The sequence below is a fragment of the Sorex araneus genome, chromosome 8 (genome assembly GCF_027595985.1).
Source record: "Sorex araneus isolate mSorAra2 chromosome 8, mSorAra2.pri, whole genome shotgun sequence".
NCBI classification, from domain to species: Eukaryota; Metazoa; Chordata; class Mammalia; order Eulipotyphla; family Soricidae; genus Sorex; species Sorex araneus.
The window spans coordinates 33003623-33029041 of record NC_073309.1 but is presented as its reverse complement, the minus strand read 5'-3'; the positions used below and the strand labels follow the sequence as shown (position 1 = coordinate 33029041).

General features: G+C 37.9%; 1 protein-coding gene and 1 pseudogene across 3 annotated transcripts in view; both read right to left on the bottom strand.

The window, feature by feature from the left end:
- Positions 1–691: 691 nt before the first annotated feature.
- The window catches only part of NETO2 (neuropilin and tolloid like 2), an 89271-nt gene continuing 64543 nt past the window's right edge, over positions 692–25419 (bottom strand). For all 3 annotated transcript variants that reach the window (XM_004600689.2, XM_004600690.2, XM_055145231.1), the window contains exons 8-9: positions 9281–9394; positions 692–7275 (exon numbers count right to left, since the gene is read on the bottom strand). In XM_004600689.2, the coding sequence (XP_004600746.2) occupies positions 6695–7275; positions 9281–9394 (695 nt within the window). In that variant the 3' untranslated portion in view covers positions 692–6694. The remainder of the gene's footprint in view (positions 7276–9280; positions 9395–25419) is intronic.
- On the bottom strand, positions 12926–13041 carry LOC129406923 (U2 spliceosomal RNA; annotated as a pseudogene).

Below are 25419 nucleotides of genomic sequence, written 5' to 3'. Positions count from 1 at the left end.
TTAACCATAGAATTTTATTATCTTTTGCTATACTTGATAATGAATTTAGTTATGTGTTGTTTGTTGTTAACAAGACTAGATGACAATACTCATGCAATGGAAAATCTGCCTTTATTTCATGTGACCAGGTTCAAAGACTGATGGGTTGAAAAAAAAATTTGGATTAAGTCAATGAGGAGCTCAGAGGTACAGTGCACACTTTCCATGTGTGTTTGACTCCCTGCACCAAAGTAAAAAAAAAAAAACCGAGACAAAAACCACCACCAAATTCACAGAACCATCCCACCCCCCAATGATAGTTCATCAGCTCTTTTTTACTTCAGGCACGAAGATGGGATGTGGCATTGTGCTTTTCGTGCTTGGCATTTTATGTCTGCCTTACACATTAGCCCACTTTAGCGGTTTAAAATAACATTTTGGTAGTGTGAGTAATGTGGAGGTAGCTTAATTTCTGTCAGTCTTGACTGTGGTCACAAGGCTGCGGTGGATCCTCTTCAGGGCAGGATTCTGCTCTTTGCAGTGTAGACAAAGGGCCTCATTGCCATAAAAAACTGTTGGTATAGAATTCCCCTTTCTTGTCTACTAGATCTCCCACAGAGCATGTCAGAATTTGGCAGGTGGCTTCCATCAGAAGAGGAAAGCATGAAAGTACTGAGACAAACCAGTCCTCCTGTCAAGCAGAAGTAACACATTGTACTTTTGCTATATTCTCTTTATTAGATGGTCACTAGGTCCAGCTCAAGGGTAGGATATGATAGAGGATTGTGAATACTAAGAGGCAGGAATTTCTGGGAGCCCACCTAAGAGGTGTCCTATCACAACTTTATCATCATCATCATCATATTTTTTCTATTAAAAACCAAAGATAGGAGCTGGGGACATAGGGAAATAGTCTGAGCACATGCTGTGTATGTAAAAGGCCCGGATTCCATTCCTGACATTGCATGGTCTCTCAAACACTGATGGTTATAAACCTAAAGACCAAGGAGGAGCAGCACCACCAAGTGTGCCCTGCTCCACACACAAAATAACTATAGAGAGGAAGTAAGATTAGATTAAGATTATGAACATGAAATGCAGAAGAATATTCAGTTACTTGCCCATATTTTCAGAGCTAAATTGCCTTCTGAGGCATTATACAGAATGATAAAATAATTCAGGGGCATAGAAAGAATTATCCTATGACTCACACTATTATTCGGTTCAAAATTTGTGAATACTTCCTTGAGACTACTTAATAGGACAGTCATCAGTGGAAGAATAGATGATTTGAAAAGCATGCTTTCAATACTCAGAGTTCTGATGAAAATTCCTTCTAGCAAGAAGCAACTAAAAATATTTCAGTAAAATATGTACTGGCTCATTGGTCTCCTGGCACCAGATGTAAATGGAGTATGACAAAGCTTAGGAGGTACAAGCATTTGCAAATAAAAGCTGTTTCATAGTTCTAAATAATGGAAAGAAGAATTGCTCGGTAAGTAATTGTAGCGGCAGACCAATGGTAACTTTGTCCTTTTCTTCTTCCTTTATTCCTTGATCTGGATCTTGATAGAATTCAGTAGTTTGAGTATTTCTTTGCTTTCTCCTGAGTACACATCTATAGGGACCTCTACTTATCCTCTCTTATACCACTGTGGCCTTTTCCCCTCAAAAAGGAAGTGGCCACTGACCATTCATTCAGAAGAAGTCAGTAATGAGATAAATATACCTAAGATTAAATTCATTTCTTAAAAATCCATTTTCTCTTAATGATTAATTTTAAAACAAATGGTTTCAAGTCTAATACTTTTTATTTGTTTTCACAACTCTAGTAGTTTTACTTGGAAGCTACTGGGTAGGAAATAACAACTTTGCCCTGGAAAGATATAGGATTCTTTCCTACTTCAATACTTTTGAAACTGAGGCAAGCGAAGAAATCAAAACACAGATTTTTAGTTATAGTTTAAGAATTAAATTCTATACTGTTTAGGAACAAATCTAGGATAGAGCATATGAGAATTCTTATATGGTGTAGAAGTTCACTTCTCAAAAAAAAAAAAATCTACTGTCTTCCAAAAAATGTACTCAAGACAGAACACACTAAACATGTATTGAGTCATCAGTTTTGGAGCTTTTGTTGTCATTAAAACAACCACATAATTATCTGGAATATTACTAAAGGAAATGAAGAAATTTAAAATGTCATTTGAAGAGGTACATACGACACTGGGTAAATAATTTTTCAGAGAACTAAAAAAGGTATCTGAGGTCAACTTGTCATTTATAATGGCTCAGAACTCAAATCATTCTCCAAGCTTGAGATACAGCACACAAATGTTTAATTTGTTCTTTTATATTTAAAAAAGATCACAAAAGCAGAGCACTGGAGTTCTTTCTGTATAGTACACCAAGCCTATAAATTGTTAACATTGTTTATTATTAAGAATTCACAGTAATTGTCTTACAGAGTTTGCGAGGGTCAAGAAATCATTGCAATAAAATTATGGAGTAACAAAGTGTTACAAAGATTGGAGAGAAAAGTAGAATGTAATGTTTTGAAATTATTATAGAATAAATTACATTTTAAATCAGCTGAAAAGCTTACAAGTAATATCTTGGCTGCTATGTAGAACAGCTTGGTTTTAAAATTAATAGCCAGCTAAAACAGGGTGACAGCAAGAAGGAAGTCAGTTCTGAGTGGTGGATACTCATTTCTCTTTTCTGGACTTCAGTCTTCTCTTTAATAAAGTTGAACCAATTTTCTTGGATTGTAAAAAAAAAAACCCTAAACAAGCAGTTCAATCAATCTGAGTCAAGCATTTTTTTTCTTAGTTCTTGAAATAAAATAACACAAACAATATAGTAGACATTTTATAAGATCAATTTCCTACCACTGAGAATTATTCTTGGAATAATAAGTAGGCTTTTCCCATTCCATCCCATCAGTTGACACACTTTGGAAAGGAAGCATCCTCTAATGAGACAATAGCAGAACTGTAAGAATGTTTGGAAGCAGATTATTTATGTTCCTTTAATACCTAGTAATTAGTAAAATGACAAAACATTGACAGTAGAGTTTTAACAAGAATAATTTAAAGGAGACTTTAAAACTCATATGATATGAAACATGGAAGATTCTTTGCTTTTGTTAAAACCTTTAGGTTGAGCAAATACTCACAAAGGTGCAGCACATTTTATTTCTATATACTTTAGATGCTTGGATTAATGTTTTCCTACAATCTATGGATATTTGATACCTTGTACTAAATTCAGGATCAACTACATTCCAGGTGGAAGATAAAAAAGAAGTGAACTTGGTGCTATGCCTGAATAGGGGATACCCACCTTTCCAATGTGTATTTTCTGTTATAGGTTTAATACTGAACACTATAATCTCAGTGATGGCTAAATTTCACCTTTGTCACTAAAATTTATGGCTTTCATCTTAGTAAACAATTTGCAAAGTTATCTTACTGATCATAAAGATGAAAGACTATATAACAATTATGCTGGTAGTAATGCCTACAATTTATTGGTTTCATTTGTTTCTCTTTTTGTAATATACTGCTAAATGTTTGAACAGAAATATGAGGTTTCATATCCATGAAGGCATGTAACATATGGCAGTCTAATGTTTTAACTATGGATCATCTTTATTTCTATCCCTGCAGTAAAGTGATCAGAAAGAACAAATCTTTTGAATTACATCATAAGAAGCCTTCAAGGGCTGGAGAGAGCTCAACAGGCTAAGAATATGCCTTACATGCTGGAGGCCTGGTTCAATCTCTTGCATTGTACAGTCACCCAAGCACTGCTGAGAGTGATTCTTAACCATAGAGCTGGGAGTAGCTCCTAGCACACTGGGTGAGTCCTCAAAAAAAAAAAAAGAAACCAAAACAAACAAACAAACAAAAACAAAACACAACAAAATGCCAAATGAAATGATACTTTACTGGGTTAAAATTTGTGATTATGATGTATCACTGTCATCCCAATTTACTCGAACGGGCACCAGTAACGTCTCTATTACACTCAGCCCTGAGATTTTAGCAGCCTCTCCTTACCTGTCTTTCCCAATGATGAGAGGCTCTTTCAGGGTCAGGGGAATGAGACCTATTGTTACTGTTTTTGGCATATCGAATACGCCACGGGTAGCTTGCCAGGCTGTGCCGTGTGGGTGGGATACTCTCAGTAGCTTGCTGGGCTCTCTGAGAGGTATGTATATATATATATATATCTGTTACTGTATTTTGGATATGAATACGCCACAGGGAGCTTGCCTGGCTCTCCCAAGTGGGCAAGTGATTATGATATATTTTGCATAATTCAAAAATTCTGAGGATTCAAAACTAGCTTCGACAAATAAATTTGGCTTTTCTAATATGAAAAATAAGAATATTTGTTTAAGCAGCCACAAGTTAGGACCCAAATTTTGTTGTCTAAGTTTTACTTGATGAGTTGCCAACAACCATGAATTTTTGTGCTGTTTTAATGTCAAATGTCTTCTTTAAAGGCTGTGTATTTTTCATGACCTTTCTAAAGACAAGTGGGTATAAATTCCAAAAGAAAAAGTTAAAAGTGTCTATAGATAATGGAGTTAACTATATTTTATCAGATTCTATAATAATTCAGATGTCAAAATTGGATTGATAACAATTTTTATAATATTTTACATAGAAAATAAGCTAATTCTCCTTTATCATGAAATGAGAACGATTATTAATTATATGAAGCATTTACAATGTTGTTCAACTGCTGGTTGGCATAAATTACTAAAAATACCTGTTCAACATAGTATTGAATTTAGTTATCTAATCTGGCCCTGGTTTATTAGTTCATTAAATATTACATTCATTAAGTCTTACCTTCCAAGTTAAGTTTTAAAAACAGGAAATTAATGCTTACTTAAACTAAAATTATGAACACATTATTTGTAGATCTTTTTATTAAGTGGATACTACATACTATTAAAATGTGATAAAGAAAACATATTCTTAGGGAGTATTATATATGTGTCTCATACATATGGTCAAAATTTTTACTATTTTGAGAAAAATGTATATATGTAATCATGAAAATGAGTGAAATCTAGTGAAGATTTAATTTTTCATTTCATTGAGAACTTCAAAAATATGGAAAATAAGAATAAACTTTTTATTTTTGAGGAATCTCTTCTGATTTTGCCTGTATTAGTTGAAATATGTTATATTCTTTTCCATATCTATCTTAATATTCAAAATCTCAGTGCTATAAATAACATGATTGAAGGATCATGTAGCAATGCATATTTAATAAGATTTTTGTAGTGATTTAGAACAATAAATATCACATGGTGAAAATATATCATAAATTTAAAATGCAGTAATGAAAGGAAATAAAAAGATTATGTACACATCACCACAGTCTTTACAATAAATTAGTGTTCCATCACAGCATACTTGTATACAATGCTGCTAATGTGAACATAAAAAGAAATGTCATGTAGGTCTTTAATATTGATTAATAAAGTTTATACAGTATCAAATAATATCAAAAGTCTAAAAAAACACAATGAGTTTTTATATCATGTTTATAAACTATTATTTTATATACCATAAAAAAAATAAGGTCAAAGTGCAGTTTAAAAAAAACTGGAAATTGTTATTCTTGGTAAGAACTACAAAAATGTATTGACCCAAGTAAGAAGCAATCTAAAAGACTTATACAGTATTTTTAGAAATTTTCCTTAAACTCTGATAAAACCATGGTTATTTTTATGCCACAAAGTAAACCAATACAAATGGAGCTAAATAATTTTAAAACAAAATGAATAGAAAATAGAGTTGGTGATGAAAAGCATTTGAAATAAATATAATTATAGGTTTCCCTCTAAAATGAATTGTTCTTTTCAGAAATGAACGAACCGTCACTAAAAGTGAGCAAATTTGGGAAATTTGAAGGAATTTCTGAACATTTTCATCTTTTCCAGGTTTTTAATTCGATGTGGCAATGGTGCACACTTCCCAGGATTATGAAATTTTTATAGCATAACATCTAAATATGACCTAAAGGTGAGAAATCATATATACTTCTCACAGAAAAGAAAAAACTAAGGATCCAATCATTAAAAGGCAGCAGTATAAAAATTAGTCAAGGAGAAACATATGGAAGAAACATAACTGTCTTAATTAGCACTTACCACAGTAACTAGTTATAGTTTGAAAAATTCTAGAACAAATGCCTATGCTAAAATATGTGTGGTACCTTAACTATTACCTTTATGTAAGAAACTGAGATGGTAAAATTACGGGCTTATTACACAATTTTAGAGAAAAGGGGAAAAAAAGGAATGTAAAGAAAAGCTTACTATGGATCAAAATAGTGAAAGAGCTATTAGCAATCAAGAGCAGTATTTTTGTTGCTAAAACTACCAGGCAGCCTGACCCTGGCTCAACAACACAATTCCCCTCTTCAACTGCTATTTAACTGGTGCTTTGTGACACCACGCAACAGATGATTTTTTTTTTCCCACTGAAAGAAGTTCCTTGATCAGTTTAACAGATTATCAACTGCCTGAGATAATAAAAACTTCATCAATTACTATAGTCAATGGTAAATGAAGGTCTTCCGAGTTTTGATAGGAGAAAAGGGTGAGTGGCTGCCGAAAACAGGATGGACACCCTGTAGGCTGCATACATACATACTTTAATAATTAATGTCCCCTTTAAGTAGGAGATTAAAAATCAATGGATATGGATGCTTGTGCAGAATCTTCTCTCCCCCTGACATATATTTCACAAGGAATCTCTTCCATAACTCTGTCTTCTAGGGCCTGTTCGGGGCACTCATGTGCCTGTTTGAAAGTATAGCTACTTTTTTTGAAGGTGCTATTAAATGTTTTCATTGGCTGTGGTTGTGCAAAGTCATTTCGGAAAGGAAGTTCCATGGAACTGAGATTGGTTCTGCTTTGTTTGACATTGGATGCTTGTGATCCACAGTGATGGTCATGAATGCACCGGGAGGCGGTAGAGGAGCGCCTCATCTTCTGGTAATTGTCCAGTTCTTCTGACAAGTCAGCCAGGTCTGCAGAGATCTCTTTGTCCCTTAGTGAAAACAGTTCATAATGAGGAGGATCAAACACTTCTTGAAATCCAGTTTTATTAAAGGCAGTTTTGCAAGCCATGACCTTTTTTCGAGGCTGCTTCACTTGTACTAAAATAGAAATAATGAGAAGGACCAAGACAATCCCTGATGTAATGCCAATAATTGTTCCATGAGTTTTAGTGATTTGTTCAAATAGACCTGCTTTTTTCTTTTCTGTAGAAAGAAAAAAAAAGAGAAATGCTCAAAATTCACTAGTAAGTCTTATCATAAACTGATACTTTTGGGTAAAGCAGACATTTGCATTAAATAGATCACAGATAAAGCAACTTAAAATAGTTTTTAAACATATAAAGCAAGCTTATTATTATTTTTATTATTATAGTCAACTTAACCAATCACAATATGGCTATATTATAGAGGAAAAAGACCTGGTATGTTGCTTATAAGGTACATGAGAGCATATAATTTTCAAATTTATTTAAATATATGATTATAGAAAAAACCCTAAAATATATTTATGTAGTTCTATCAAATACCTTTGCTCTGTCAAATTTAGTTTTCTGCCTTGTTATAGATTAGGTTATTATAGTACAAACTACATATGATGAAGTAATCCACAGTATTTATGTGGATGGTCAAGAACAAAAGAGAACTAAAATGACCAGTCTAATATAATTGGGCATTTTACCATGGCCTACTGTATTTTTATTTTTTTGCTTTGGGGCCATTCCCAACGTCTGGCAGTAGGTACTACTCTCAGCGTGGAACTTGGGGATCACTCTAGGATGTGCTTGGGGAACCAGGGGGTGCTAAGAATTGAACCCAGATCTTCTGTATCAGAAGCAACTACTATTGTTGAATTTAAGTACTTTACATCAAGTTCTTGAGACAGCAACACCAGATAACATTAAACTTACATTGTAAAATATTTATTGAATCGATAAGAGAATAGGCATGGATACAAAGGAAGCTTTCGCCATATCCATGCCTATTCTCTTATCAATTCACCATGAATAGGCATGGATACGTATTCACTATGCCAGAAACAGTAACAAACAAGTCTCACAATGGAGATGTTACTGGTGCCCGCTCAAGCAAAATCGATGAGCAATGGGATGACAGTGACAGTGACAGTAAGAGAATAGGAGTAGATAAACTTTACAGTGATTTTCATCCCAAGGGTGTGCACACTTTGAACATCATATAGAACCAGTGATCTGACAGTCAGCTAAAAAACACTCAATTATTGTTATAATCCATATTTATCTTTCAGAGAGTAAATTTGGAAGGATAGTACAGGAAAATTTATGAAATAAAACACTAGTTTCTACAAGTAGTCTCCTTCTATACTATAAGACTTAATACATCAGTTGATTTTTTATTAAATAGATCCATGTAAGTGAAAAAACAATAATGCTCTTATTTTGAGACGAAGGTATCATTAATAATACAAGAGTTTAAACTATAATGACAAGAAAACAAAATGGCAGGCTGTGGAGGGGGGCATAGAAGGGAAACTGGAGACACTGGTGAAGGGAATCATTAGTGCTTGATCATTGTACACCTGAACCTCAATCATGAATAATTCTGTAGCTAGGCAATTCACACTGCAGCACTGACATCCTGTTGTTCATCAATTTGCTCGAACGGGCACCAGTAAACGTCTCCATTGTGAGACTTGTTGTTACTGTTTTTGGCATATCGAATATGCCAGGGGTAGCTTGCCAGGCTCTGCCATGCAGGCAAGATACTCTGCTGTGCCGGTGGGATACTCTCGGTAGCTTGCCGGGGCTCTCTGAGAGGGACGGAGGAATCGAACCTGGACCGGCCGCATGCAAGGCAAATGCCCTACCCACTATGCTATTGCTCCAGTCTAGGCAATTGTCCAGGCAATTCCCAATGACTCAATATATTTTTTTAAAGAATAAGAAAAAAGAAAATAAGGGCAGGTAATTTACAATGGTCTTTTGACTAACTTGAAGAGTTTAATTTTTTTAAAAAAAGGTTTTTTATAATAAGAAATCTTTGCTTCTGTTACATCTCAAAGGTCTAAGATACATCTTAAGAAATGTTCTTCAAGAGAACATTTATATTAGGTCTCCATTATTGCTAGTACAGTTATGCTAAGCCAAGCTGAAGAAAAAGACATTTCAAGTTTTTTTTAATGAAAGACATTAGTCACTCTTCTCTCAAGAATAGCCTTTGCCAGTGGACTCACCTTTACAATGATTTTCATCCCAAGGGTATGCACAGTTTTGGATACCATTGCAGACCAGAGAATTATTGATGCACATGTTGCTATGGCAAAAGAAAGTGCTGCCTGTGCAGGGAGCTACAGGAAATAAGAAACTTTATCATAAAGAGTTAAAATAACGTAGCATATGAACTCACATTGATCTATTTTACACTTACTCTTATGGAATCAGTATCTTACCTCAAAGACCTTCCCATCAATATACTGTGTACCACATGAACAATAACACAAAGACCAATATTACCTGATCTTGGCACATATCGGCTACATATACTTATGTAGGGCATTTTTATTTATTTTATTTTTTTTAGCTTTTGGGCTATACACCTGTTGGTGCTGGGGATTAGAACTGAAGTCAGCTGCATGCAAGGCAAGCACCTTAACTCCTTGCTATCTCTCTAACTTCTGAAGCCAATTTTTAATGCAATGACAATATAAATATATCCTATATAAAATCATGTAGATAGTAAGGTATTTCCCCCCAAAATTTTAAAAGAAATTTTGGTAAAGATGTGGAGACACTGGAACCCTTGCATAGCCTGTAAGAATGTAAAATGGTATAGCAGCTGTATGATGAAATCTGAAAAACAGGTTACCATATGATCCAGAAGTGTTCTTTCTAGGTACTTTTACAAAGGAATTGAAAGCAGGAGTTATAATAGGTCTTTGCATACTAATGGCAGGTGCAGAACTATTCACAATAAATCAAAAGGTAACCAAATGTTTATTTATTTTTTATTTTTTTATTTTTTGCTTTTTGGGTCACATCTGGCAATGCACAGGGGTTACTCCTGGCTCATGCACTCAGGAATTACTCCTGGCGGTGCTCAGGGGACCATATGGGATGCTGGGAATCGAACCCGGGTCGTCCGCGTGCAAGGCAAATGCCCTACCCACTGTGCTATTGCTTCAGCCCCAGGTAACCAAATGTTTAAAAGAACCTAAACATTGTTAAATGATAGTAAACACCACTACTGAGCTCTTGATATTCTAACTGCTTGAGGCATTCACTGCATCCAAAAAAATCCAACATTTTCTTGCTCTTTTCTGTTTAACTTTCATTTTCCAGTCAGACCCAAAACTTGTGACTATCTTTGACTAATTCCCTCTTGCTTTCATACTTCAAATCTGTTGAGGTATGAAACCTTGTTGAGGTCCCCAAATCTTGATGAGTCTATCTCCACAATTCTTTTTTTCTTATCGCTGTTTGGCTTGGACCTTCCTGTTTTCCTACCTGGACCGTGGAAGTAGCTTCCTAGTGCCCTCAACTAAATAAAGTGTAGCTCTGTAGCTCTGATGACATTTTGTAGCACACAAAGGCATTACTAGTCCCCAAAGTCTGTAACTCAAAGTCTATATTTAGCCTTTTAATTTTAAGGTCCCTGAATTCTAGCTTTTAATCTACTTTTCCTGGTTCATTTATCTCTGTTCCCTCTTCCACTATTTCCTGTGTCTCAAATTAGCTCTGTTATATACCTTTGTAAATTCTATTACTTCTGTTTGCAGTAACACCTCAATTAGCATTTCTACTTTCAAAGATATACTCAAAGGACATACCTTCAAAACCTACTTGCTATTCCAAATTTGATGCTGCCTGCCAGACAGAATTTGGATATTGAATATAAAACCACATTTTTGTTTGTTTGTTTCAAATGGTCTTTGTCTTGACCCTTTTGTATTTTCCTTATCTGCTTATGATATCTCACCTAAAATGACTATATGATCCTTTAAGACAGAGTTTCTGAAACAGCCCTTTGTTGAATCACCCAAAGAGCTTTTAAAAAAAAAAAAAAAAAACTCCTGGGGATTTTGGTGGTGGAATATGGGCACTGGTGAAGGGATGGTGTTTGAATACGGTATAACTGAGACATAAACCTGAGAACGCTGTAACTTTCCACATGGTGATAAAATTTTAAAAAAGTAAAGATTTAACAAAAAACAAACAAACAAACAAACAAAAAAAACCCAAAAAACTCCTAATGTCTTCTGTTCCTAATTACATGGCTGAGGGCCCGATGACCACCACCATGATAACAGCATCACTGTAACCTCTGAGGGTGAGACTCAATATTTTTCTCTGAGGGTGAGGCTTCAGTATTTTCAACTCTGTTCTGGAGATTTCAATGAGCAATTCTGAGAACCACTGTTTTAGAACAGAGACATATATCTATATTTATATATATCTCTATATATCACATATATCATAGCATATGATATATATGTATATATATAGAGAGAGAAAAAGAGGAGTGAGTGTGTGTGTGTGTGTGTGTGTGTGTGTGTGTGTGTGTGTGTGAGTGACAGTTACAAAGTTGTTCATGATTGGGTTTCAGTCATATAATGTTCCAATATTTGAACATCCATCCCTTCATCAGTGTACATTTCCTGCCACCAATGAACCCCTGGTCCCTGCCCCCTGGTCCCCTGGCCTGCCTCTATGACAGACACATTTTTCTTACTGTCTCCTCCCCTTTCCTTTCGGGCACTGTAGTTTGCAATACTGTCACTGAAAGGTTATCATGTATATATCACTTTACCTCCTTTCAGTGCTTAGTTTTTGTCCTGAGTGATCATTTCTAATTATCATAGGACAGAGACATTTTGCATCAAACACATTACGTTGTATGGCAAATGATAAACAAATAAATGGAATAAATAATGGATAAATCAACTTTATAAGCTAATTGAGCATCTAACAATTTATAAAGCCCTTGAAAATTATAATTTAAAAACATTTTAAATTATCTGTATTCCAGGCCAGGCCCTACGCGAAGCCCCTGGCAGTCACAGTCTCATTCAGTTCTCCCGAACAGAGTATGGGAACCGATCTATTACCCCTTCCCTCTGCAGAGGGGAAAACAGAGGCCTTAGGCGGATGTATAAAAGGGGAATAATATGAAAACTTACGCTGCAGATAGGACTGGAGTGATAGCACAGAGGGAAGGGCGTTTGCCTTGCACGAGGCCGACCCGGGTTCAATTCCTCCATCCCTCTTGGAGAGCCCGCCAAGCTACTGAGAGTATCTGGCCCGCACGGCAGAGCCTGGCAAGCTCCCCGTAGCGTATTCGATATGCCAAAAACAGTAACAACAAGTCTCACAATGGAGACGTTACTGGTGCCCGCTCAAGCAAATCGATGAACAATGGGACTACAGTGCTACTCTCACATATGGGATATAAGGAAACACAATGGTGGAATAACAAGGGCTCAGAGATGATGGAAACAAAGAACATGAGCACTGGTATTCAGTAGGAGACATGCCACTCGAGGGTGAAAGAGGAAGCTTCAGTTTCCCTTGCCAGTGAGAAGGAAAGTCTGGCAGACCCCAAGGGCATGGATGTAACCACCCAGACATCTGACCACAAATAACAGGGATAATTCAAGCAAATGTAACAAGTTGTGTTAGCGGCTCTTTTTCACTTGCTTCTGAACATGGGCTTGCTTGCTCAAAGCCCTGAGTATGCACCTGGCGAGGGGACCTCAGGCAGGCATGTGCCCAAGCCAATAGGCAGGAGGGCATAGGGCTTAAAAACCACTCTCTGAAGGTGACTGGGGTTCCCAGGCCAGGGAGAGGTCCCAGCTTTCGAACCCTCAGTGCTGAATTCCTCGTATGAGTGTCCTCAGCGCCAAGTCCCTTGTACAAATATGTCTGGTGTGTGAACCAATATTTAAACTGATAAGAACAGATACTACACTTGATTTTAGTCAAAAGGCCGAGAAGCAACTGAGCCAATATTGAAATATCTGTCCCGTGTGTCTCAGTGGCAGCTAAGCTCAGGCTTGTGGCCCCACTTAACACCCACTTGGGGAGCGTCTTTTCTTTTCTCTTCTACTTTCCAATAACCTTTTTCCAATAACCTTTCCAATAACTCTGATCAGACTCAATCAGAGTTGAGTCTGATCTGAGCATCTTTCTCATTCAATATTTTCAGTTTTGAAAATATCAAAGAATCTGGGAATCGCAAAGGAACGAGATTGGCCACCGCAGCTTCTGCCTCATCTTGCATCATTTAAAAATCATCTCTATTACTCTCAGAGGTGGGACATAAGGAAACATAATGGTGGAATAACAAATGCCCAAAGATGATGGAAACAAAGAACATGAGAACTGGTATTCAGTAAACATGCCACTTGAGGAGACAGGAGGATAGTATTGGGAGGGAGTAACATTCGTGGTAGAAGGAAGTGTTCAACAGGGAGGAGGAGATGGTGCTGGAAGGTGGTTAAAGTGTTATTTAGGAAACCCTACTAGCAACAGTAATCCAAACCACAGTGCAGAAGCTTACTTCTAAAAATGTACCTCTCATAGGAGTAGACTGGTGGGCAAGAGGTAAATGAGGTTGGTTGGGGGGCATGGGTGGAGGGACACTGGTGAAGGAATCAGCGTTGAACATTGTATGCTTGAAATCCAATCATGAATGATTTTGTGATTTCACAATGACTAAATTAAAAAATAATTAAAAAAGAATGTGTTAAACAGAACTGGTAGAAAAACAATGTATCCTGAAATTATAAACAAATTTATAACTAAACAAATCATAAACAAATAATAAACTTTAAAATTATAAACAAATTATAAAAAAATTATAAACCAATTTCAAGATATTTCTCAAGGAAAAACAGTTGATGTCTTATTTTCTATTTATAGGCTCTGGCTAGGTAAGAACTATTTACCTTACCACATTGATCAGTTAGGGTATAAAAGCTAAAGCAAGGTAGGTATGTAATGCAAACATATATACATGCAACTATATCTGGGCAGTTCACATGTGCCTTTAAAAGACAGTAATGTTCAGGAGGGCAGAGCATTAGTACAGCAAGTAGGGTGTTTCCCTCCATGCAGCTGACCCAGGTTCTATCTCCAGCATCCTATATGGTCCTCTGAGCACCACCAGGAGTGAGTACAGAGCCAGGAGTAATCCTGAGCATCACCAGGCATGACCCAAAAACTTAAAAAAAAAATAGTAATGTTCATTCACAAGCTAAGGGCCATTCAAAATAGTGGAAAAAACATGATGGTATTTTTGTTTTTTGGGGGGACATACCCAGCTGTACACAGGGCTTAATTCTGGCTCTGTGTTAAAGGATCATTTGTGATGGGGCTTGGGGGAACATGCGGGGTGTCATGGATTGAATCTGGGTTGAACATGTGCAAGCCAAGTACTCACTGTACTATCTCTCTGGCCCTCACCATGGTATTCCAATTTTTTTTTTTATTGGGGGGGGGGTGGATATTACATCTGGCGATGCTCAGGACTTACTCCTGGCTTTGCACTTAGGGATCACTCTGGGCAGGGCTTGGGGGCCCACATGGGGCACTAGGGATTGAACCCAGGTTGCTGCAAGCAAGGCAAGTGCCTTACCCTACCCACTGTTCTATTTCTCCAGCCCCAGGATGGTATTTTTGAAAACCATTTCTTGCCAAAGCTAATGTAATTAGATCTAAACTTATAAGCAAAAAAGCCACAAAATAATAGTAGGGGTTATTGACAAGTACATTAAATGGAAAAGAAAGAGAAATGATTCTTCTTTGCAGAGATTCATTCATTTCAATTATTAGGAATTTAGGATAAGGATTCAAAAATCTGCCCTCAAAGTTCCTCCATAGTTTTAAAAGAGAAGTAAAAACCAAAAATTGTTGCGGTGCTTGCTCACCAGATTGCCTGGCGATCCTTTTTCTTGTATTGTTTTACAGCCTGGAAAAAACAATACTGCTCTAAAGTTCTTCCACTTTTAAGCTAAGGCAGTGTTTACAATGAGCTGTAGCATCCTTAAATGTAAAAATGTTCCCCATTCACTCACAAAATAATAAAGATTGCTTTATAAACCTTGTGGGCTGGAGCGATAGCACAGCGGGTAGGGCATTTGCCTTGCACAGCCGACCCGGGTTTGATTCCTCCGCCCCTCTCGGAGAGCCCGGCAAGCTACCCAGAAGTATCTTGCCCTCATGGCAGAGCCTGGCAAGCTACCTGTGGCGTATTCGATAGGCCAAAAACAGTAACAACAAGTCTCACGATGGAGACGTTACTGGTGGCCACTTGAGCAAATCAATGAGCAACGGGATGACAGTGACAGTGACAGTTAAAAACCTTAGTTAAGCTCTGGAGCAATAGTACAGTGGGTAGGTAGGGTGTTTGCCTTGCATTCAGCTGATTTTGGTTCCCTCCTGGGAACTATATGTGGTTCCCTAATTCCTGCAAGGAGTGATGCCTGAGTGCAGAGCTAGGAGTGATCCCTGAGCACCCGTGGGTGTGCCCCCCAAACAAAACAAACTTGGTTATGGGCAGGGGCGAAAGTACAGTAGATAGGGTGCTTGTCTTGCACATAACCAACTTGGGTTCAACCCCTGGCTCCTCATCTGGTCCCGTCAGCACTCAGGAGTAACCCCTGAGCATTGCTGGGTGTGGTCCCAAAATAAAACAAAAGAAAGACTGACACTATACAAAGTCTCTTTCAATTACAATGGAGTGAAACCAGAAATCATTCACAAATAAAACTTGGGGGCCAGAGAGATAGTACAGCAGACAATACTTGCCTTGCACATTAAACTCAGGTTTAATCTCTAGCACCCCATTTAGTCCCCTGAGCCCGCCAGAAGTGATCTCTGACTGCAGAGTCAGGAGCACTGCTCTAAGTTCTGAGCACTGCCAGGTGTGGCCTCCAAACAAACAAAAACAGAAAAAGAAAACTGGAAAATTTAAAGATCTGGGAAATTAGACTATACACTCGTTTTGCATTGTTTTGTTTGTAGATATGCAGGTACAAAAATAATTTCTGTGTTCAAAGATGTAAACATCAGCCTCCTTAGTAACCTATGCAACCAGCTGCTTCTACGGGTTGTCTTAAGGCCATGTTTCTCAATCTTTTTTTCTGACTGTGGCCCCCTTCTGGCCATCTTCGTTTCCGATGGCCTCCCCTTGGTCTACTCATAGACACCCTAGGCTAGTGCTGTGGCTTCTCATTTATATGCGTTTCACCTGTCACTCCCTTCCTGGAATATTTTTGGCTCCCACAGAAGACCAGATACTGCCGTGTCCCCACCCACCCACCTACCCACCCATCCACCCCACCCAAAAAGGGCTGCTCAAAATAACCTGGAGACAGCTTTCTTCAATGGATATTTATTTCTGCCTTCAAACTGTCCCCAATCGGGGCTGGAATGATGGCATAGTGGGTAGGGCGTTTGCCTTGCACGCGGCTGACCCGGGTTCAGATCCCAGCGTCCCATATGGTCCCCTGAGCACCGCCAGGAGTAATTTCTGAGTGCAGAGCCAGGAGTAACCCCTGTGCATCGCCGGGTGTGACTCAAAAAAAAAAAAAAACTGTCGCCAATCTTAGGGTCAAAGTATGCATAAGTACCTTTGGAAAACCTCCAAGACAGAATGGACAGAGCCCATATTGGCCAAGTTATCATGTCCACCCACACCAGCTGCAGAACAAGGAACATGTTAGTGAGGTTGTAGGGTCAAACTCAAGTTTCTTGTCTGCCAAGATACCTATATCTTTAAGAAGTGAGGTTGGACTAACTTTAATATAGATCAGTAGAAGACACAGTGGCTTACAAGCATCTCATCCTAGATGGCTGTGGGGGTCAAATAAATTTTTATCAGTAGCCCTCTTGATAAATGGCGGACCCTGTATTCCTGAGAGGTCTCAGAATTGCCTCTCCTGAATCAGGCTCACCAAAAATATCTGCTTCCTGGACAATAACAATTACAATAATAACAATAACAACAACAAGCTATATAAGAAATTGCTAATTTGATTCCTCCATCTCTCTCAGAGAGCCCAGCAAGCTACCTAGAGTATCCTGCCCACATGGCAGAGCCTGGCAAGCTACTGTGGCGTATTTGATATGCTAAAAACAGTAACAGCAAGTCTCACAATGGAGACATTACTGGTGCCCACTGGAGCAAATCAATGAACAATGGGACTACAGTGCTACAGAGCTACATGCAAAGTACAGGGTTAGACCTTTGAGCCATCTCACAGGTTCACCAAATGGTCAATTAAAAAAGGCAGTAATAGGGGCCAGAGTGGTAGTACAGGGATTAAGTGTTTGTCTTTCAAGCAGCAGACCCTGTTTCAACATTGGTACCACAAATGGTCCCCTGAACACTGCCAGGAGTGATCTCTGAATGTAAAGTTAGGGGTAAGCCCTGAGCACCCCTTCGTCTGGCCAAAAAAAACCAAACCAATAGGGCAGGTATATTTGACCAACTCTACTTGTATCAGACAACATAGATTTTCAATTTAAAAATAGAGATGAGTCTTATATAACTATCAAAGGTATAATAATAAGATTTTATGTTTAACATGAGAGCACCAGCATAAATTAAGCAACCAGTAATAAAGTGATATCAATAGTAATATAATAATAGATTTAATTATAGACAGATCAATTAGACTAAGGAAATTACAACTTTAAATGATGAACCAGAATATGAGTTAATAGATATTTCTAGAATATTTCACATCAAAGAAGTGGAATTTACATTTTTCAAGTGTATATAAAACCGTTCAAAAAATAAATCATTTGCTTGAACACAAAAATTAGCATCAATACATTTATGAAGAATGAAATGATATCAAGTATTTTTTCCTAATTATAATGCTATAAAACTAGAATGCAAATGTAAAAAGAAAATTGTAAAAACCTTAAAAATTTGGAGACAAGGGGCTGGAGCAATAGCACAGTGTGTAGGGCATTTGCCTTGCACGCAGTCGACCCAGGTTCGATTCCCAGCATCCAATATGGTCCCTGAGCACCGCCAGGAGTAATTCCTGAGCGCAGAGCCTAGAGTAACCCCTGTACATTTCTGGGTGTGACCCAAAAAGCAATAATAACAATAATAATAATAATAATAATAATAATAATAATATAAAAAAATCTGGAGACTGGGAGCTGGAGTGATAGCACAGCGGGTAGGGCATTTGCCTTGCACGCAGCCGACCCGAGTTCGATTCTCAGCATCCCATATGGTTCCCTAAGCACCACCAGGGGTAATTCCTGAGTGCAGAGCCAGGAGTAACCCCTGTGCATCGCCGGGTATGACCCAAAAAGAAAAAAAAAACCCTGGAGACTAAATGCTTTACTTCTCAGGAAATATCACTGTATCACTGTCATCCTGTTCTCATTGATTTGCTCAAGCGTTCACCAATAACGTCTCCACTGTGAGGCTTGTTACTGTTTTGGGCATTTTGAATACGCCGTGGGTAGCTTGCCAGGCTCTGCTGTGTGGGCGAGATACTCTCGGTAGCTTGCTGGGCTCTTCGAATCAAACCCGGGTCGTCCACGTGCAAGGCAAACACCCTACCTGCTGTGCTATCACTCCAGTCCTAGCTGGGCTGGGCTCAGGAAACAAAGAAAAAAATTTTTAAATGTCTGGAGAAAAATGGGAATGAAAACAAAAGTTATCAGCACATATAGAAAGCCTCTACATCCAACTTCTGCCATCTCAGCTAGCCCACCTCCACATCTTAGACCCACTACTTGCTTCTCCAAAATACTCATCACATCTCATACTACACAACGTGTCTTCACTTCTTGTCTCTGGTGAAGACCAGTAAGTAAGGAAAAAAGCAATACCCAGCTTAATCCCTCAGGGACTAGGAAAGGGCAGGGGGGTGGGGTGGAGAGTGGGGGGTTAGGAGGGTGGGTGGTGCGGTGGGGGTGTTGATATTAACTATAAAGATTCACTGCTAACATTGCAAACACAATGGGAAAGCTGCACAGAAGGCTATCAAATTCAGCGAGTGAAAATTATAGCACATAAGGCTCTACCAGTACGAACAAGCTCTGCAGACTCTCAGAGAATGACTTTAGTGATACCATGTTGAGGACGTTTCATGAGGTCAAAGAAACGATGTACAGTCATTTATGAGAACAGAAATGAGAAGAACTACAATCAGAAGTAATAGAAATGAACATGGTAGGAGATATGAAAAAAAAATTCAATCAAAGGTCTGAGCAGCAGAGTAATAGCAGTTGAGGTAAAGATTGGTGTGCTCAAAGATGAGAGGAAGGACACCTCTAAAACACGAGAAGGTAGAAAAGAGTCAACACACCAGAGAGCTATGGGATGAGTTCAAGAGGAACAATATGTGAATCACTGGAGTCACTTAAGAAACAGAAGACAAATTTGATGAAGAAATCACACATAAGGATTTCCCAGAATGAGGACTGCAAGTATCCCGATTCAAGAGGACCAAAGGGTTCCAGTAAAAATAGACCCAAATAGAAAAACTCCAAGGAACACTGTAATCAGAATGAGAAAAGCTAGAGACAGAATACTGAAAGCAGCAAGATTTAAAAAAGGGGAGCAAAGGGAACTTACATACAAAGGGAAGCACTTAAAATTCACAGCAGATATATCAAATGAGACTCTGTGAGTGGGATATAGTACAAAATGGTGGGATATAGCACAAAAACTCAACCAAATGAACACCTCATCAAGAATACTCTATCCAGCTAGATTATCATTTAGATTTGAAGGATTAATACAAACTCATGGATAAGCAACAACTTAGGACTTTCATAGCCTTGAATCAGTTCTGTAAAAAGTGTTGAAAGAGCTTCCTTAAAGGAAAGAATAAATTTCTCAGCACCTTGCCAATGAGTATGGCATACACTCATAGATCTTATGGTTACCTGCTACTAGATTAAAAAATAATGGTATGTTTATTCCTAGCTTGCTACAGTTTTTATATGTTTTCAATAATACATTGCTGTCTCATTTATAATATATATTGCATATCAATTCAGACATTTTTTAACTTACATCTACATTATAATACTTTTCTTATTAATGCAGCTACTTTTTTTTTTTTTTTTTTTTGCTTTTTGGGTCACACCCAGCAATGCTCAGGAGTTACTCCTGGTGTTGCACTCAAGAATTACTCCTGGCGGTGCGGGATGCCGGGGATCAAACCCGGGTCGGCCGCGTGCAAGGCAAACGCCCTACCCACTGTGCTATCGCTCCGGCCCCAATGCAGCTACTTATTAATGGAGCTACAATAAGCATTATCTATATTGTAATATTTTCTAACTAAAAGCCAACATTATCCTTTTAGAATAAAATACACTTTTATTCATTTTAGTCCTAGTTATATTTTCCTTTATATTTAAAAAAAGTTTCTTCTCACTATTGCATACTTTTATAGAACTTAGTAATAGTTTTATTTATTTTATGTATAATAGGTTTTATCTGTTTCATGTAAATGGTCTAATATATTAGCAGAGGATTATACTAACAATTCCCTCCCCCGCCCCACCCCCCCACACTCTTTAAACACTGTGGTTTACTAAGTTGTTCATGATGTTTTGTTACAGCCCTTCAATATTCCAGCACCAATCCCACCACCACTGTCACCCCTTCTCTCCACCCCTGTCTCCATTTCCTCAACCACCCTTCAAGATTGCCCTTGTAGCAGGCCCACAATAATTTATTTTATATCGCTTGTTACCATTTAATGACTAATGAAATGATCAAAAATATTCCGGTAGAAGAAAATTTGTGAAAATTGTTGTATCTCACCCTCGGGACATTAGGTCCTTGCTTGTGGGTTTACTAAGCTGTTGTTGTAAGTTAAGCCTTCTATGTATATGTTCTTTTTAGTTGAGATTGGTTGGCCTCTATGGTACATCCTATCAAATCTGGTATGCTACTACTGGGATAGAATAATACAAAAAATGTTTATAATTTATGTATCTATAAAAAAGATACTCAGTTATTTTTTATTTTTTTTATTCTTTGCTTTTTGGATCACACCCGGCGATGCACATGGGTTACTTCTGGCTCATGCACTCAGGAATCATTCCTGGTGGTGCTCGGGGGACCATATGGGATGCTGGGAATCGAACCTGGGTCGGCCACGTGCAAGGCAAACGCCCTACCCGCTGGTGCTATCACTCCAGCCCCGATACTCAGTTTTTGAAGAACAAATCTTTTATCCACTTATCAATGATTTACACTGTGTAATTTTAAGAGTTTAACTTCACTCATCTATATATGAGTAGGTATGATTACTTCCACAATGAAAGAAAAATTTCTCTCATGTGGGATATGAGAAAAACTAGTAAGGCACCAAAAAAATGGACAAAAGCATTGGAACTGGAGATACTTTTAAACATGTTATTGACTGTGAATTATAGAGTCATTCATGATTGAGTTTCAGGCATATAATGTCCAAATACCAATCTCTTCACCAGTATCCAAACTCTCCAGTTTCCCTCTTACCTACCAGCCTCTAAGAAAGACACTTTTAAAATAAATTTTTGGCACTGTGGTTTACAGTACACTGTTACCAATAGGGTTTCATGCATAACATTTACCACCTTTCAGCATCCCCTCCTACTCCTGCTTGAACACTTCCCTCCACCACTGTTGTAGTGTCCTCTTCCCTGTCCTATTGGAACTGGAGATTTTGTTTACAAAATTGAGCTTACTTTGGAGGAAGGGGTGACTGGGAGGGGACCTTGGGACACTGGTGGAGGAAGGTATGCACCCTGGTGATGCATGTGATACTGGAATGATGTATGCATGAAATGTATAATATACTGTAAATCATGGTACATTAATAACAGTTTTTAAAAAGAACATATGAAAGGTACTGAGAGGAAAGTTAATAGCAATGTATACCTTTATTTGAGAAAGATCCCAAATAAACATTTTAAACTTACAGTTAAAAGAGTTAGAAAAAGAATAAATCTGATACGTAGGAAATAATCACGATCACGATCACGAAATCCCGTTGTTCATCGATTTCTCGAGCGGGCTCAGTAAATTCTCTATTCATCCTATCCCTGAGATTTTAGAAGCTCTCTCCATTCGGCCTTCCTAAAGGTGCCTTATTGGAGGCTCTTTCAGGGTCAAGGGAATGAGATCCAGCTTGTTACTAGCTTTAGCATATGAATACACCATGGGAAGCTTGCTAGGCTGTCCCACGTGGGCAGGAACCTCTCAGTAGCTTGCTACTTTCTTCCAGAGGGAGAAGTAGGTTCTAAGATATCGCTTCTGGGAGCTTGCTTTTAAGTCTCTTTATTAGGAAATAATATCAGATCAAAAACGAATAAAATAAATACATGAAAGATATGCAAAAGTAAGTTGTTTTTCCAAAAAGATATACAGCATTGGCAAACCCTTAGTTAAACTATAAAGAAGAGAGAAAATTCCAATAAATAAATTTAGAAAGAAAAAAGGGAGAAATTATAAATATTATAAGAAGCAAATGAAAAACTATATTACAAATGAATTCAATAACCCATAAGAAATGAATCATCTTGGGGCTGGAGCGATAGCACAGCGGGTAGGGTGTTTGCCTTGCACTTGGCTGACCCAGGTTCGATTCTCAGCATCCCATATGGTCCCCTGAGCACCACCAGGAGTAATTCCTGAGTGCATGAGCCAGGAGTAACCCCTGTGCATCGCTGGGTGTGACCCAAAAAGCAAAAAAAAAGAAAGAAATGAATCATCTTAAATAAATAATGCTCACCAAAACTAAAACAAGAAAGATTAAAAACCTGGGGACCACTCTCAATACATTGTTTGCATTTAAACTGCCAAATTCCACAGCAGGACTCCCCAGGGCTCCTGGCTGGGTGACTCTATCACCCACACCATCTTGGAGTCCCTGTCCTTTTGGGATACCGCGTTTTTTCACTTAACATGTCTGGGTGTAAGCTGTCGGATGGTATGGCTTCCCTGCCCCACCCGCTCCCCCAAGCCTCCAGGGGCACATCTACCACAGTATGGTTCTAGAGGAGCTTCCTGCTTTCACCCACCGAAGCTACCAGAACATTGTGCAACTGTGCTACAACCCCTCTCACACATTGTAAGGGATGCTGGGAACCCACAAGGTCTTTAGTGCCTGTCTGCCTCTGCTAGTACAGAGGATTTTGCTCCACCCCTGCTTGTCCTTCTGAAATATCCTCACAAAGCAGGAGGCAGTCAAAGAGCAACAGAGACAAAAATAACAGCCTGATAAGCCAAACAACAGACCAGGTCAACACTCTGCTTCATTGTCAGTACCCTACTCACAAAACTTTAAGAACAATGAGAAAACAAAGGAATTCAGCTGCTCCAGGCCAGGGAGAAAAGTCTATGGAGGTCAAGTTAATCAAAATCCTTGACCCTGGTCAAGGAGGAATTTAAAACAACATTCCATACAAGGGTAATGGGAATGAAGGAAGAATTTCTCTTCCAGAAATTCAAGCAACTCAAAGTACTAATGCAGAATATTAACGAATTCATTCAAATGGAACTGAAGGAGCTGAAGAATAAAACAGTAAGTCACAGCAACAGAATTTTGAATGTGGAAAACTGTATCAAGTGACCTTGAGGACAAAATCATACTCATGAAAAAAAATGAAAAGGCAAAAGAAAAGAGATGTTAAAAAAAAGGGAAAAAATATAACACACTTAATGGACAACAGTTGAAGAAATAATCCCTGAATTATAGGAATGTTTGATGTAGAGGAAAAGGAAAAAGATGGGAAAAAAAGAGTATTGGAAGAGAAAATAGCTCAGAATTTGCCTAGTCTCTGAAAAGATTGTGGACAGATTCAAAAGTCCCAAAGAGTAACAAACAGATTCCACCGAACACCATGACACACTGTAATCAAAATGGCAAGAACCAGAGAGACTAAATCTCAAATACAAGGGAAATGATTAAAAACAAAGAAACCCATAACATTTCATAAAAAATGTTACACAAAGATAATATAATGACATATTTCAAGTACCGAACGAAACTTCAACTTAAAGTCCTCTACCTTGCAAATTTGCCATTTTGATTTGACAAAGGGATAAAAATATTCTGAGACAAACAGGAGCTGGGAATATTTGCTATATTTTTAAAAGTTATTTTATTTTTATAGAGTTTTTCACAATATTAGATTACATTCAATATTCCAACACCAATCCCACCACCATTACACCTTCCCACCATCATATTTCCATCCCAAACTCCAAACCCTGCCCCCAAAGCAGAAGAGAAATAATTTATTTTGTATTGCTTATTATAAACAATCGCTAAAAATGATCCAAAAAATGTTTCTTAGAGGAAAGTGTGTGAAGATTGTTGTATTTCACCTAGGAGACATTAAGCTTCTATAAGAGATTAGTAACATGTTGTTAAAGGTTGAGTCTTGTGTGCTTATACATTTATCTGTATAAATATACTTCCCTCTAAAATCGGTTGCCTTCTACTTTAAACCAAATCAAATGTGTCTGCTACTCTTGGTATATTAATGGTGTAAAGTATGAGATGTCCAGGAATAGATTCACTCATGGGTGAGGCTTGTCCAAGCATGTGAAAAGCAGCCGTGAGCCTGGTGACGGCTGAGTTCTGAGGGTTTTTGGTTGACGAAGCTGACTCCATTGGGGTGGGGAGGGGAACTCACCCGCCCCTCTCTGGTTACCTCGGATGAAACAGCCTGGTGTGGGGTCTGGTGGTATGGCTATGGAGTATCCGGATATTTGCTATTTAAACCAACCTGCAAGAATTACTGAAAAAGGTCACCTATAAAATGCAAGTTTCTAGTTGCAAAAACCATATATATGGGGATTGAATTTGGGTCAGCTACATTCTAGGCAAATGCCCGACATGCTGTACTATCACTCTGACCCAAAGGAGTTCAGTTTGGAACAGAAGCAGTCAAACTCTCACAATTTACAATGGGGTTTATTGCAGGCAAGAAAGAATGATTCAACATATACAAATATATGTAATATATTATATCAGTAAAAAGACAAAAATTATAGTAAGATCAATAGACATGGAGAAAAAATTTTAGAAGATCCATGTCCCATTTATGATCTAAATTCTTCATAAGGACCTGTCTCAGCACAACGGAAGCAATAGCAATATCATACTAAATGGTGAGAAAATAGAAAGAAGGATCTTTTCATTATTTGCAGGTAATATAGTATCTATAGAAAACACTCAAGATTCCATTAAAAAGCTGTCAGAAAGAATGAATACAGTAAAGTGGCTGGTTACAAAATCAATATCCAAAAATCTACTGCATTCCAAGTGCCAATAATAAATGATAAGAAAGCAATACAGCTAATGACTGTAGCTAAACAAATACCCTGGAATAC